Source organism: Dermacentor andersoni, chromosome 5 (genome assembly GCF_023375885.2).
Source record: "Dermacentor andersoni chromosome 5, qqDerAnde1_hic_scaffold, whole genome shotgun sequence".
NCBI lineage: Eukaryota > Metazoa > Arthropoda > Arachnida > Ixodida > Ixodidae > Dermacentor > Dermacentor andersoni.
In genome coordinates, this window is record NC_092818.1 from 85,450,501 (window position 1) to 85,463,793 (window position 13,293).

Consider the following 13,293-nt stretch of genomic DNA (forward strand, 5'->3'; position numbering starts at 1 on the left):
CAAGTTCTGCGGGTAAAGCGGCATTGCTGACAAAAACGCCAACAAGAGGGTGACAAAGAGACGTCTCCGCAGTCTGTTGTGTTTGTTGCCAGAAATACAGCGCCATCATCGACACATTTTGTTCCACCTGAGCGATTACAGCGCAAACCAAAAGTCAAGGGTAATACAATTAATATAGTTTGGTTCCTTATAGCATATGCGTGGACAAAGAGAAATACGCGGGTGTCCCGGCAATCAGCGAAGTTCAGACGACCCCGTCAAAGATCGTACGTAGGTACGTTCGCAAGTTATTGTGTACAAGTACACGTACCTATAGTTTTGAAATTATGGCGAGGTTATATTTTTCTCTCAAATAAATTCATTTCAAGCACAATGCAGTTCTCAACTGCATGTGATCTACAGTGTCGCATATTTAAAGCAAGCACCGACCGTGGAATGAGTTAGGACAACCCTAAAACACAACCATGTATCACACACTGTTCAGTCCTTCTTGTGTAATGCGTGCGCGAAAAATTTTGCGGAATGATTGGGAGCTTCGTAAAGGCATTTTGGTGTGCTCAACGATTAAAAGGAAATGTCTTGCGTGTTTCGACTTTTGTGCCATCTACCAACAAAAGTTCAGTCACTCTCTTTGAAAGCAGTAGTTCTAAATGTCGCCGTAGGAGCCACAGATTGTCGCACCTACACTTGCCATGTCGCACCGAAAGGGAAAGAAAAGCGTTATTTTTTTAACACCATGGGTTGTCATACTACACTTGTAAGCCTGGTTTTACGTTTACACAAAGGCACACGTCAAAAGAACGTCAAACATAAAACCATGAGCAGCGCTAAGAGACAGAGTACCTGAGTTCTAGTCTACTTATAAAAGCAGAAATATCTCGATGATACCATCCACAGTCTACTAGTCTGCATTGTTCGCAATATTGCCTGTTTCTCTGCAGGGATCTATAGTTTATCCACCACCGTAGAATAATCCTCAGTTCTTGCGAAGGTTTTCTTTTTTCTTTTCTTCATTTCTGTATGTCATTCTTTTACGATCAGTTGTTCTGCTGTAATAAGGATACTTTTGAAGCACTTCACAGCCCCAGCATTTTACGATCACAAAATCGATTCACGTGCAAAGTAATTTTACGTATAGTAGCAAGTTCTTCAAAAGCCTTTCTTTTGTGCTTCGAACTTCTTTGGTGCAGTGCTCCCGGCGGCGAAACTTAATAATTAGGCCTCGGAAGCCGCGCAAACGCCGGGCTTATGGACGGTGACTAACTCACCGTATGGAAACCACCAAATGAGTCGTATTGTTCCTGGGTGCAGAAAACTTTCCTAACGGCCTCCGTATCATCCGTGTAATTGCCATGTTGTCTCGTACACATGAGCTACCATACGAAAGCGTGCGTACGGCGCGTACCTGCAATCAGTTTGCCGTCATCCGTGATGCAGACCCAAGCAAATTATAGAGAACAACGCCCAGCCTTTGCGCCGCCCCTTATGATTCCGACGCTTCTCAGCGCGATACATTCGGGACAGACAGATGAAGCCTTCCCATTTGCGTCCAGCATGGGAAGTGCGGGTGGAGACACGGGCTCAGCGCATCGCATGATTGCCTTCCCGCCACTCATCGTTCACGCCAGTCTCGGCCTGAACGCAGATCCATTTAGTTGAGGTGGCAATTACGAAGTTTGTTTGGGTCATCCTTCTGATCGTCCGAGAAACGTAATACGAGAAGCAACGTCTTCTTTCCTCAATATGCGTGCAGTTACGCTTAAGCATTTGGAAGCATGAGAGATGCGCCAAAAGTTTTTGCAACGGTCGGGCTAACTGGTAATAAACCTTAGCAAACAAACGATTGCCCCTACACCCCAGCATTGCCTTCCTAAAGTCAAACGTGCTGCTTCTACATGTTGGGCTGAGTGCAAGGAAGCGGTCGATCAATAGCTCAGCTGGGAGCGTATTCTGAGACGATCACTTTCGACGACAATATCGCCTCGGCAACAGTATCGCCGTCAGGTGCGCGCTGATTGGCTGGTTGGGCGAAATCGGATGAGCTGAATGGCTTGTTGAGCTTTACGTATACACAGGGTTGCGCATAAAGGACACGGACACAAGAAAGAACGCCGCTACACACAAGGCGCAACTCTATACGTACCTATGGCATACCAACAGACCCAAATAGTTACCTTAGAGCCCTACGTCACGCGAAGGTGATAGTATCGCCGAAGTGATTGTCGCAGAATACGTCCCTTGGTGCCGCAAGTGTTTCTGTTCTGAATGAGGAGTACTCTTCTGTAGAGCGTGAGAAGAGCAGAATTTCCTCATGACCGTACGGAACAGTCGGTTCTTCTGGAACTTCCGCGAATAGGCCGCAAAAATATGTGCCGTGTATTCTCACATTACTGCGATAGAATGAACTGATGGAAATGTCAGACGTCGAGCTAGCTAGTATTCTATGATCAAACTTTTTAGCGCCGTTGTCTCGTGTATTATTTGCGAGCTAACAAGTTTAAACTCGTGGAACTATAGCGACGCACGTTGACTACACCGAAAAAGACGCTCGGGTGGAGTGATTATTTACCAATCAGCTCAACCCCACGTGAAGCAACATCCCCATCACCACAAATACCACATGTTGACTTTGCAGTAGTACTTAGGCGGTATCCAGTGCAAGACGATATTATGCCCTTCGCTTCTAAAATTCGCAAGTAAAGCCAGTGATTTCGGACACAATTTGTTAGGAGGTTCGGCACGGGAGGATCGCTTGAAGTGCAGACGTTGAGCCCATAACACGGAGACTCTACTTCGGAACCTACAGAAAAGAGGCTTTTCACACGCATGTGTGCAACAGATAACGTTCTCCGAAGGACCGAAGCTTGTGCGTGAGGAGGTCTCACGCCTTCTACTTGCATATCTGCGCGACACTGCACTCATGGTCATGTGGTAGCACACTTTTGAAGAGCATAATGGACGCGCAGTCAATTGTCGGCCCAGACTTCCAGGCTAGCATCGCCTGTAGCTGATACCTTGACCAAGCAACCAACAGACTTACGCTCTTCTGCGTGCTATCTAGAACGTGCCAACGCGACATCATAGCGCCTACGTAACTACACTTTTCATCTACTAGCAACCAGTGGTATTCTCAAAAAATACAGTAGATGTCGTGGGCATGATGTCCGAGAACCACAGATGCACCACCTTGAGTATTATTTTCTGCCCATGTCCGAGATTAATGCGTGAGAATTCTACTTTGTGTGAAATCGCGCAGCTTTCATTTCTCCCAATTATGGCAGAAGAAAATGTATTTGAGCCATTGACAGGCGCTCATTAGTTAGTTCAAAAATGCGTCAGAACCCATAAAAGAGGGGATCACCAGATGCGCACCAATAATTTCAAACGAATATATAGACTTCTTTAGGTCAAACACCTGTAGTTGCAACGACAGTTTTGCATGTGGATGTTTACGTAAACAGCTTGAACGGTGGCTCGTAACATAATGGAGAAGTGGGCGAGTTGGGCATTCATTGTTAGGAAAGCACGAAGAAAGTCGACTCAAGCACTTGTCCTGTGTTCTGGAGTTGCCTTGGTCCTTCGCGCTCTACAACTATGAACAGTGGGGTGCCCGTATTGACACAGCGGCGCCAGTTAAATAGATTAGTTGTTCTTTTCAAGCTCGCACTGACCACAGTATGCAATGTTTGACTTGAAAAAAAAAAGTTAGTTATACGGCCCATGCTTAGCACCTAGCTCGCTCCGATATGGTGCCCTCTGCAGTACATTTACAGAGTAATTTGGGAAATCAGTGTCGCATGCGACGGGGCGGTTGTCGAGAAGGGAACACTCGTTCTCTCCAAATTGACAACGCGCTACGTGCTGTCGATTCGATAGGTGCTTCGTGCAGCTTACTTTCCCTTTCACTGCAGCACAAACGAATACGCACCATCTTAAGCCTTCCCTCCGAACCCTCCCTCCGCTGCGAGCACGTTAGCTGGAGGACCGTAGAGAACTGACCCCCACAATGCCTGAGCGTGACTCACTTCCACGTTTCCAGCTATCCCTCGGTTCCGCCTCCTAATTTTCTTTTACAACGTCCTCGGAAATAACGCCACTTCGGGCGCTGACTGCGTGCACCTTGCAACGAGAAACGCGCCAGCAGCTTGGGCCATTATACACATCCCCCAACGCCTGCGTCGGGTAGGGATCCAGGTCTGTGGAGGGTCCAGTCTTCTCCCTGCGCATGGTCCCGTTCTTGTCCCCGTTTCCCTCCGTGAGGTCGGGCAGTGAGCAGCGTTCACCGAGACAGGCTCGGGGAGCGGCGGCTGTGGGGCCATATCTCTTAGAGGTAGTTAGCTAAGAAAGAACGTCGACCGGTCTTGTTCTCTAGATAAGAGCAACGCGAGCGTTATTCTTGAGATAAGAGCGCGGGGATCGAAAGGGGAGAGGCACCTTTACAGCTTCAGGGGCAAGACAGGGAAGCGAGATATTAGGAGCACAATAATGAACGACCCCAGAGATCAAGGAAATAATTACGTCGAATGTTGGGTGTGCATTTAGCGGCAATAGATCATCTCCAGTATATTGTTGTTCGTATATTAGTTTTTAACGCGCATATCTCTTCGCCAACTTCATGGTGGTCGTTGGGTGATTAATAAATTTACACACGCTGGCGTATTCCGCCCCAGGAGAGAGATAGAGAGAGAGAGTTATTAGAAGGGAAGCTGGTGTGCGGTTAACTGCTAACATGTGTGATTTGCTCGAATGTTCGGGCAAAATAGAGCGTATGCTGCGTCTGTACTGTGTATATTGCGGAATTCTCTCTAATCAGGTGTTTGAAGACGCAGTCCAGAATTTGTGATGCGGAAATAGTTTCAGTGTCTCAAAGCAAGGCTTGCCCCTTTCCCCCTGCTTTTCTGTTCCGATCATCTTCAGATCACCCACCTGTGTGATCACCCACCCATTATGTAATATTGGTGGTTACTAATGAAAATTCGTTGTCAAACTATGTGAGTGAGCTATTATCGATGTTCCCTACATCTCGTGTGCCTTTGTAACCAAATTCACCCTAACTTCGATATTTCGGTTAAATAGGAACACAACATTATATTTGGATTTAACGTCCACAGTGGCCTTTCGCCCTGAAAGCCAGTGGAGTATTGCCGATCATCTGGGGTTCATTAGCATGCACGTAAATGGTGCAATAAAACACTGGTCTTCGTATTCAGCACTCGTCGGAATGCGCGCTCAGCAGTCGGCAATCGAACCCGTCCTTTCGCGTTCTGAAACGGGCGAGTCACAACCACTGATCGACAACGGCGAATCAACGAAGCGTAAGTACAATGTTGGTGAGCTAACATGGGTGCCAAATTATAAACCAATGATTCATTTTGTCCCAGGCCACTCGGAACTCTGTCATCATCATCACCAGCCAGGCTACACGCACTGCAGGGCAAAGGCCTCTCCCATACTTCTCCAACTACACAACTCTGTACGCGGTTACATATCCACGAAGCTCCAGCGTTAACAGCGTCATGGCCTCTTGGCTGTGCAATGGGGGAGGCGTAGGGAGATTTGGAAACGAGTGCTGGCGCGCCCTTCGTGTGTTTCGATCATACGTGCGAAATTGCACTTGGAGAGACTCAACGCCTTTGCAGCAGCAGTCGCTAATGGACACACCCATTGTTACAAATAAAAATCACCCAATCAGTGGAGAGACCTCTCTGTCGACGTACCAGCTCTCCATACAGTGGGCTCAAACGTGATACAATGGTGGCAGCGAAACGAACCGTGTAGCTGGCACGTGCGCGCGGTTTGCTCACCCCCATGAGCAATACGAATGGCCGCAATCCCGCTTTGAACCCGAGCGGCCGGGCGCGTCATCCCCTGACAGGTCTTTGTTTTCGACGCCACACCACCGAAACGCTTATTTCTCCTCGGTGCGCAGACAGGCCGTATTTATTATGTCCCCGTCCTCATTTCTTTCTTTCTTCCTTTCTTCCTTTCTTTCTTTCTTTCTTTCTTTCTCTCTCTCTCTCCCCCTCCCTCTCTCTCTATCTCTTTGCGGCGAACAAGACCGAGAGGTGTCGCGAGGCTTCGCCCATTTCATTAGCGACTGGCCATAAATCTCGCTGTTCTTCTCCCCTACGCCACAACGAAAGTGGCGCTCCCTGTTGCTCCTTTCCCGAACGGTTCGATCGTGAGAGGGCGAGTTGACAGGCCACTGGTGCTCGTGATCACCGGGTTTCTAACGTGAATAGTATTTATTTTATTATTGTTTCACCTGTGCTATACATGGCTCTCATGGCAACAAATCTCAATGCTCGGAAATCACGCAGCCAGCCTTGCTACGCTATCCCAGGAACTTTTGAAGAAAAGGCGCAGATTTAATAACTACCCGTGTTGCACATTTATGGCAATTACCTGTTTTTGATGCATTTCGTCTGCTCTGCAACACCGTGGACATATTTCTCCCTGAATTAAGTAATGCTATCTTCAATGTCTTCCTGCGCATTTCCTTGGTCTGGCCTGATTTTATATTGCCTACAACTTCAAGCGCCACCAACACTTCCCTGGTGCGTGTTTCAGTTACTCCAGTGTACGTTTCACAAAGCATCTCGGGCGTCATGATAGCCCGCATGGAAGGCATAGCAAAACGGATGTGCATGAGATCTTAGGGAATGCTAATTTACTTTCCGAGTTTCTTGACCAAGACATTTATCACTAGTATGCCGGAAACGATCTTTTCCGTTAAAGTATTCTTGGCCAAGCTGCGAAAGTCAATCAACAACTTCATTTCACTCGACGTTGCGTTTTTGATTGAGGCTGAGCTATCTTTCGGGATTTTCAGGTACAGATGATCGCTCCCAGTGAGTAGATTCTTTGTGTCAAGCTAGTCTGCGCAGAGTGTAGAAAACTGTCTCACGCGATTGTTTGGATATAATGCTAAATATGTCGCTATACTGTTCCAAACTCAAAGCGTCGAGACGAATGCGTTGTTTCAATTTCTATCGCAGTGAAAAGAATCACACCTTACTTTGTAGTCCTAAACACATTAGATGACAAAATTGCGACATATCCTCGTCTAATAAACCTTGCTGTATGTTCTAATAGACCTGAACGCTCACTACCAAATATGAGGAAACTTGAGGACAAATTCAAGAGGCAGTTCACGCCTATCGTTTGCAACATACCACAACTTGGGGGCTCTAAATAATGGAAGCCCTTTCTTTCTGCGTGGAACAAAGTGTAGCAGGTGCTTAGATATGACAATGATGTCCCGTGGCCTGACTTCGGGCGTGCAGTGGCTCAATGATAGTGAAACCCATAGAAGTAATGAGACCTCCTTACCAGTGGTCTCTCGGCAAATTCCCTGGTCAGTACTTGAGGATCTTGTAGAAGGTGCATGCAAGAAACATCGCACGCAGGTTAGAATGAATGAATGAATGTGTGTTGTTTAGTGGCGCAAGCGCGAGGTATGGCCAGCAGGTTAGAAGAATACTTGCAAACGCAATGCATGACTGCACGCGTTGCTTCACACATTCATCAAAGCATACGGAGTCTGATACTTAATTAGACAGGATTCGTCCATTCTCGACCTCAGAGTAGCCAGGCGCCTGCAAAAGAAGATGCAGCCCCGAATGTACAAGCTAGAGCTTCAAAGATGGCAATGTTTTTATGCCTTACTGGACCCTCCCAAGGCACGGTACCGTGTATGGCTAACCCTACGGGATTTTCGGTCACGCCCCCAGCAATGACACCCTTTCAACCATTACATGTTCTGTAGCCTTCCCCAAGGTGGTGTTTTAGCCCTAGCTATTTTTTTTTCAACTTCGTGCTTCTTGGGCTGGCCCGATGTCCACCAGAAACAGTCAGTGTCTCGCTCTACGCCGATTACATCTGCGTCTGGGCATCAGCAGTGAATCGTCTGCAGGTTCGTGCAAGGCTACACAAGGCAGCAACACAGACATTTAGCTATTTTTGCACACAAGAACTAAGCACAACGACAGAAAATTGTGCGTCAGTCGCTTTTACGCGAAAAGCAATGACTGGTTGTCCAGTAAGCATCAATGACCAGCCTATATCCTTCAAGAGAAATAATCGGTTTTTAGGTTTAATTGTTGAACGGAACCTCTTCTGGAGCCCTCATGCTGCCCACTTAAAAAGAAGTTCACATCTATTGTCCACGTCTTCAAATTCATCGCCGGGGAAACATAGGGATCATCAGTCGGCTCCATTCTACAGGTGTATCGAGCATATTTTATCGGATTTCTGCGCTATAACTCTTCCGTGCTTTCGAAAACTTGCAAGTTCCATCTTCGAGCACTTCCGAGCGTGCAAGCACAGGCCCTACGCATTTGCCTCAGCTTTCCGCGGAGCGTCTCTATAGACAGCCGGAAGTGGTATAATGCCTCGAGAATACCCACTCACGACTTTATTACAACAAACACTCTGAGCACGCAACTCCGCCACAATTAACGCGTGGAATCCAACCATGTTGCTTACCTGCGAGAGCAACGACCACAGGTGCCATTCCCTAACGTAGTCAACACTCATTGTGCCTCGCTACCGTCGGGCTTAACATCCTCAGCACGTTCACCGTCAACTTTGTGGTGTTTGCTGCAGCAACCTTAAGTGCACATTTTCATACTAGGAATAAAATTATGCAGCTCCCACGCACTATGGGAATCGATGTAAGCGAAGCATTCCGTGCTGTATGCTTTGATTGACGATAATTAGTGGCGGTGTTGATGGCTAAAGCTTAATTTCTTCTACATTTAGTCTAACACGACCCTGGTGAGTTAATGTTAAACGTTGCCTTGCGGGCACCACTGCTGTTTGTGTAGTACACAGAACACACAGGGAGAGGTGTTTGCTTGAGGCATTGTTCTGCGCCACATTTCATAACCTGTGAGAGGGTTGAGCGTCGTTATTTCCTCACATGGCACGTCGTATTCTGGCAGAAGTATTAAACTTAAATTGTATTATGGGGCTGTTCGCGCCAAAACCACAACCTGATTATGAAGTATGCCGTATTGGCGGACTCCAATTAATTTTGACACCGTGATGTTCTTTAACGTGTCCCAAAATATAAGTGCACATGCGTTTTCTATTTCGCCCACGTCGAAATACGGCTGCCGCGGGTGTGATCAAATCCACTGCCTCTAGCAATGCCATAGCCGCAAATCTAACGCGGGGGGCACGAAAGTGTTGATTTGACAGTCGACCGCTTATCCAGTTTCCCTGCAACCACCGTGGAAGTAGGGTTTGCTTGTGTTCTCACGTCACCTCTCCCCCCCCCCCCCTCTCTTGCATGGGAACTGCCTCGTCTCCTCCCTCCTCCCTACAGTTCTGTCTACGTCCCCTCTGCGCTCGCACCTTTGCACCTGCGCTCGCCGATGAAGCGGCTAGGAAAGCACAGGAAGGGACTAATCTCGTTTTTATACCTTTGTCGAGGACTGACACAGCCCAGCACTGAAGAAAGCTGGCGCCCACGCTGCAAAAGTGGCACACACCACCTGAATTCACTCTCTACGGGTAGCATTCTTTCCGCCCAGTTATCCAACTGTGGTTCTGATCTGGCCTTCCCCGCAGTGAACAAACAGTTCTGCGTAGCTTGCGCCTGGTCGTTAGATTCACCAATGCATATTGATTTTCTATTTATTGGCCCATAGCTCGGAGTGCAATGCATGCGGTGTGGATGAGACTATGTAGCACCTCCTTTGCTACTGCCCCTCCTTTGAAAACGACAAACATGACCTCCACATACGTCTAAATCAGCTAGATGGAAACATTCCGCATTGAACAAGATCTCGGGACCATGACCTCGTATATCGCAGCTACAAAAGGCGACAAAAGCGCCGTGGCAATTTCTGAAGGATATTGGACTGAGTGACCGCCTGTGATATAGAGAACTCTCATTACGTCGGCGATCTCAACAGTGGACGTTCTTTTCTTAGTCTTTTCCTCTCCTTTATCCCTTCCTCCAGTGCAGGGTAGCAAATCCGACTCGGTCCTGGTTAGCCTCCCTGTCTTCCATTTACCCTTTTCGCTCTCTCTCTCTTTCTCCCCTAACACGGACCTCTCCCTACCTATAAAGCCTGCTTCTGAAGGTTTTGATTTAGTCGAATGCGCTGTAAACATACATGATCACGCCTGTAGAAGGACACACGGTTTGCAAAACTCGCACGCTGCACCATAAGCACGAATGGACCTGTACCGTTGTTCCGAGTCCGTTCAGACAGGCCGCTGCATGCGGAACGGCCTAAGAAGGCACAATAGCTCAGGCGCCATTCCTAGAGAAAGGTACAGGGAGTTACTCTGTAGTGCTGTGTCCTGAACCAGCAGCGCATCCTACACGTGCGTTGCATGCTACTCCGTAGTGAGAGGATAGCCACTGCAGAGCTACGCTGTGCTGTCGATACATGCTTCGGTGTGCAGACACTTGATGTCGTTTATAATCTGACGAGTGGCGCGTGGCGACTATATGTATAACAGGGAAGCGCGTTAGTGTGTAAGGGTCATTTCACAGACTCGTGTCAATCCAAAGAACGCGTTTCAGTCCATCGAGACAGTGACCTGTCAATGCACCCGTTCAAGCGCTTCGGATATGAAGCCGCCAACGATACAGAGAACACGTGGTCTTCCTGCGAGAACAGCGTGGACGTCCGCTCCAGGGCTTCCTTCCTCACTGCTCCGTATATACACGCCGGCAGCAGCCGCGCTACTCACAGCGGCGCTGGCGTCGCTACGACGGCAGCGGCAGTGAGCGAGAGCTCCTGCCCCCGCTCCGCTCTCCGGCGCAGACCGCGCGGTCGGTTCTCATCGCAGAAGCGGTCGACTCCGTGCGGCGGGCGCTGGCGCGGCATGCATGCGCGTACACGTCGCTCCTCGTTCTCTGCGCGTGCGTGGCGTCGAAGCAGTGAGTGGTGCGTGTGGTGGTGCGTGGTGGCTGTCGCGCTGGTGTCTGGTCTCGAGCGACGACGACGATCCTGCTCCTCGGAGCCGGCCGGAGGAACCAAGAGGGGAGCGCGATCAGTATCACTTGGCGAACACCGCTGGATTACGATGCGCTGCGAATAATTAATCTCCGGTGTTGCTCGTCGGAACCGTGGCATGATTGCCGTGCCATGTCACGCCACTGTGATCACAGCCCGAGGAGGCTTCTCCCTTGGATAAAGGATTTTCGGATTATTGTCGGCCTTCTTCTCACACTCCTCGCCTGCACCGTGTACGCCTCCGATGCACGTGAGTTGCGCTGAGTAGTGTTTATTTTGTCGCGCCTTGCGCGCGTGCATGTTTGCGTAAGGTGTGTTTGCGTGTGCGTGTTTGCGTGAGCTTGTCTTGCCTCTGCCCAGGCGGTGCGGGCGCGTGCCTGCGTGCTGTAGTTACAAAATGCATGCAATGCTGAGTAAAATAATGCCGTGAGGAGACATGTGCGATCGTTTATATTGTGAGCGCTACACATGCCTGACTTCCAACTTCGTCATCTCCACATATCATCATCCATTGTACATCTTCTTGATCTGTATCATCACCAGCAGCACAGCTTGTTTCTCGGGGGTGTAGCGCGAGCTCGGCTGGAATAAAACGGTCCCTTTCAAGTATGTGAGCGCAACCCAATATTCATATAATACTATATCGTTCATTCTTAGCTAATGCCTACTGCAGGTACGTCGAACTAAAATTCGTAGTTTAATGTATGCAAAATGCAGCGTAACCTTCACATAGGTATTGACCGTCTCCCGGTTAGTGACCGCCGCTAAAATAACCATTTAAACTAATTGAGCATCTGATGTTCTGTTGTGAGGAAATGGTGAAATCTCAAGCATGTAGGGGTCCAAAATGCCCTTTCATTTTCCTCTCTCTGTAACGTGACCGTGGAATCCTTGTCTTTCTTTTTATTACCTGCAATTTTTCACGTGTACGCTTTATGTAATTCTCTATGTTTAGTTCTGTTATCATTATTGTTAGCGTAAAGCGCTGAGTTCTACCTCCCTGGTGGGACGAAGGTCCCGATCATGCAAAGAGTAGTGGAGCGGGCAGAATGGTAGTTTCGTGCATGGTTCCCTGAGCATTTAAATATAGGGGCGGCGAGACTGCCTCAGATGTATCGAGAGAATAGAATGCGCTCGGCTTGGTGCGCGGCCTTCTGCGCGCCTTACTGAACGAGAAAGTGGCCGGAAAGCAAGTCTCCTCGAGGACGCGTTCTGTCCACTTAAGACGTCCAGCCGCAACTTCGCGCGTAGCGCCCAGGATGCCGCGTGCCGAAACTGGTCGTGATTGGTTCCTACAAGCATCTAACAGCATAGATGCACCCATAAACTGGTCTTGGACGTTTGACGTGAATCATGAACGGAACATGGTGCAGCACATCCCACCCTCTGGCTTCCATTTTTGTGCGCAGATGTCTAAGAAGAGAAAGCAAGAAATTTCACTTACAGTCAAAAGCAACGCGATTTCCTTGTAGCGCAGCACATGCGCATGCCGCAAAATGTTTTGTCGGACTGAGAAAAAGAAATCAGAGGACTCGTCTTGTAGCACCTTCGGGCTCCAACTTTTTTGGTGACCGTATCAGTTCAACGTTTGCCTTCATGATCTAGAACGTTAATCCCAGTTGGTTCTACCAATTTCTCGCGCCAATCTGTGATATTCGTATCAATGAGGAGGAGAAAGAATCACAGCCGTCGTTCAAGCGTTCCTGTCAGAAGAGGTCACCAACTTAGAACAACTTTCTGTACAGCCGCGATTGGCCATTCACAACGTCAGGGTGCACCGGCAAAGAATTAGTGGTAGTGTTTTCTCTGACACCATGGGATAGTGAATACTGCGGAGCCATATGTTTACAAAAATGAGAACGGCAAGAACACTTATCTATCGCAATTTGTCGTTTTTTTTTTTTTCGCTCACATTATTCCCGCGAACCATTCCTCGGGAGCGCACTCGACGGACGCGCCCCATGAACAACTGCAGCGGTGTTGGGGTACCGAAAACAGGGAAGCGTCTCCAACGTAGGGATCGAGAGGTAACACATTGCTTCTGATAATCGTTGCATTGTGCAAATCCAGCACAGTAACGACTTCGGAACGGCACACACACTGCACAGAGCGCGAACTAACAACTGTTTGTAGAGTTCGCTCTTTGTGTGGTAACTGTTTGTCCCGCCTCCTTCCTGATGTCGTTCCTGCGTTGTTGTGTGAAAACCACGCGTTTATCAGAGACAGTGTGTAAGTTAGCTGACTGGTCCCAATCACAGCTTCACGAGGAGACAAAAGTTTGCCTAGCTCTCCTGAATGCTGGTGACACCGATGA

At 48.5% G+C, this 13,293-nt stretch overlaps 1 protein-coding gene and 1 long non-coding RNA gene across 4 annotated transcripts in view; one reads left to right on the plus strand and one right to left on the minus strand.

Moving 5' to 3' along the window:
• The window catches only part of LOC129385025 (uncharacterized), a 204,879-nt gene that overhangs the window by 91,437 nt on the left and 100,149 nt on the right, over positions 1-13,293 (minus strand). The window lies entirely within an intron of this gene.
• The window catches only part of LOC126530830 (roundabout homolog 2-like), a 190,803-nt gene continuing 188,306 nt past the window's right edge, over positions 10,797-13,293 (plus strand). For all 3 annotated transcript variants that reach the window (XM_050178122.3, XM_055070823.2, XM_055070824.2), the window contains exon 1: positions 10,797-11,229. In XM_050178122.3, the coding sequence (XP_050034079.2) occupies positions 11,112-11,229 (118 nt within the window). In that variant the 5' untranslated portion in view covers positions 10,797-11,111. The remainder of the gene's footprint in view (positions 11,230-13,293) is intronic.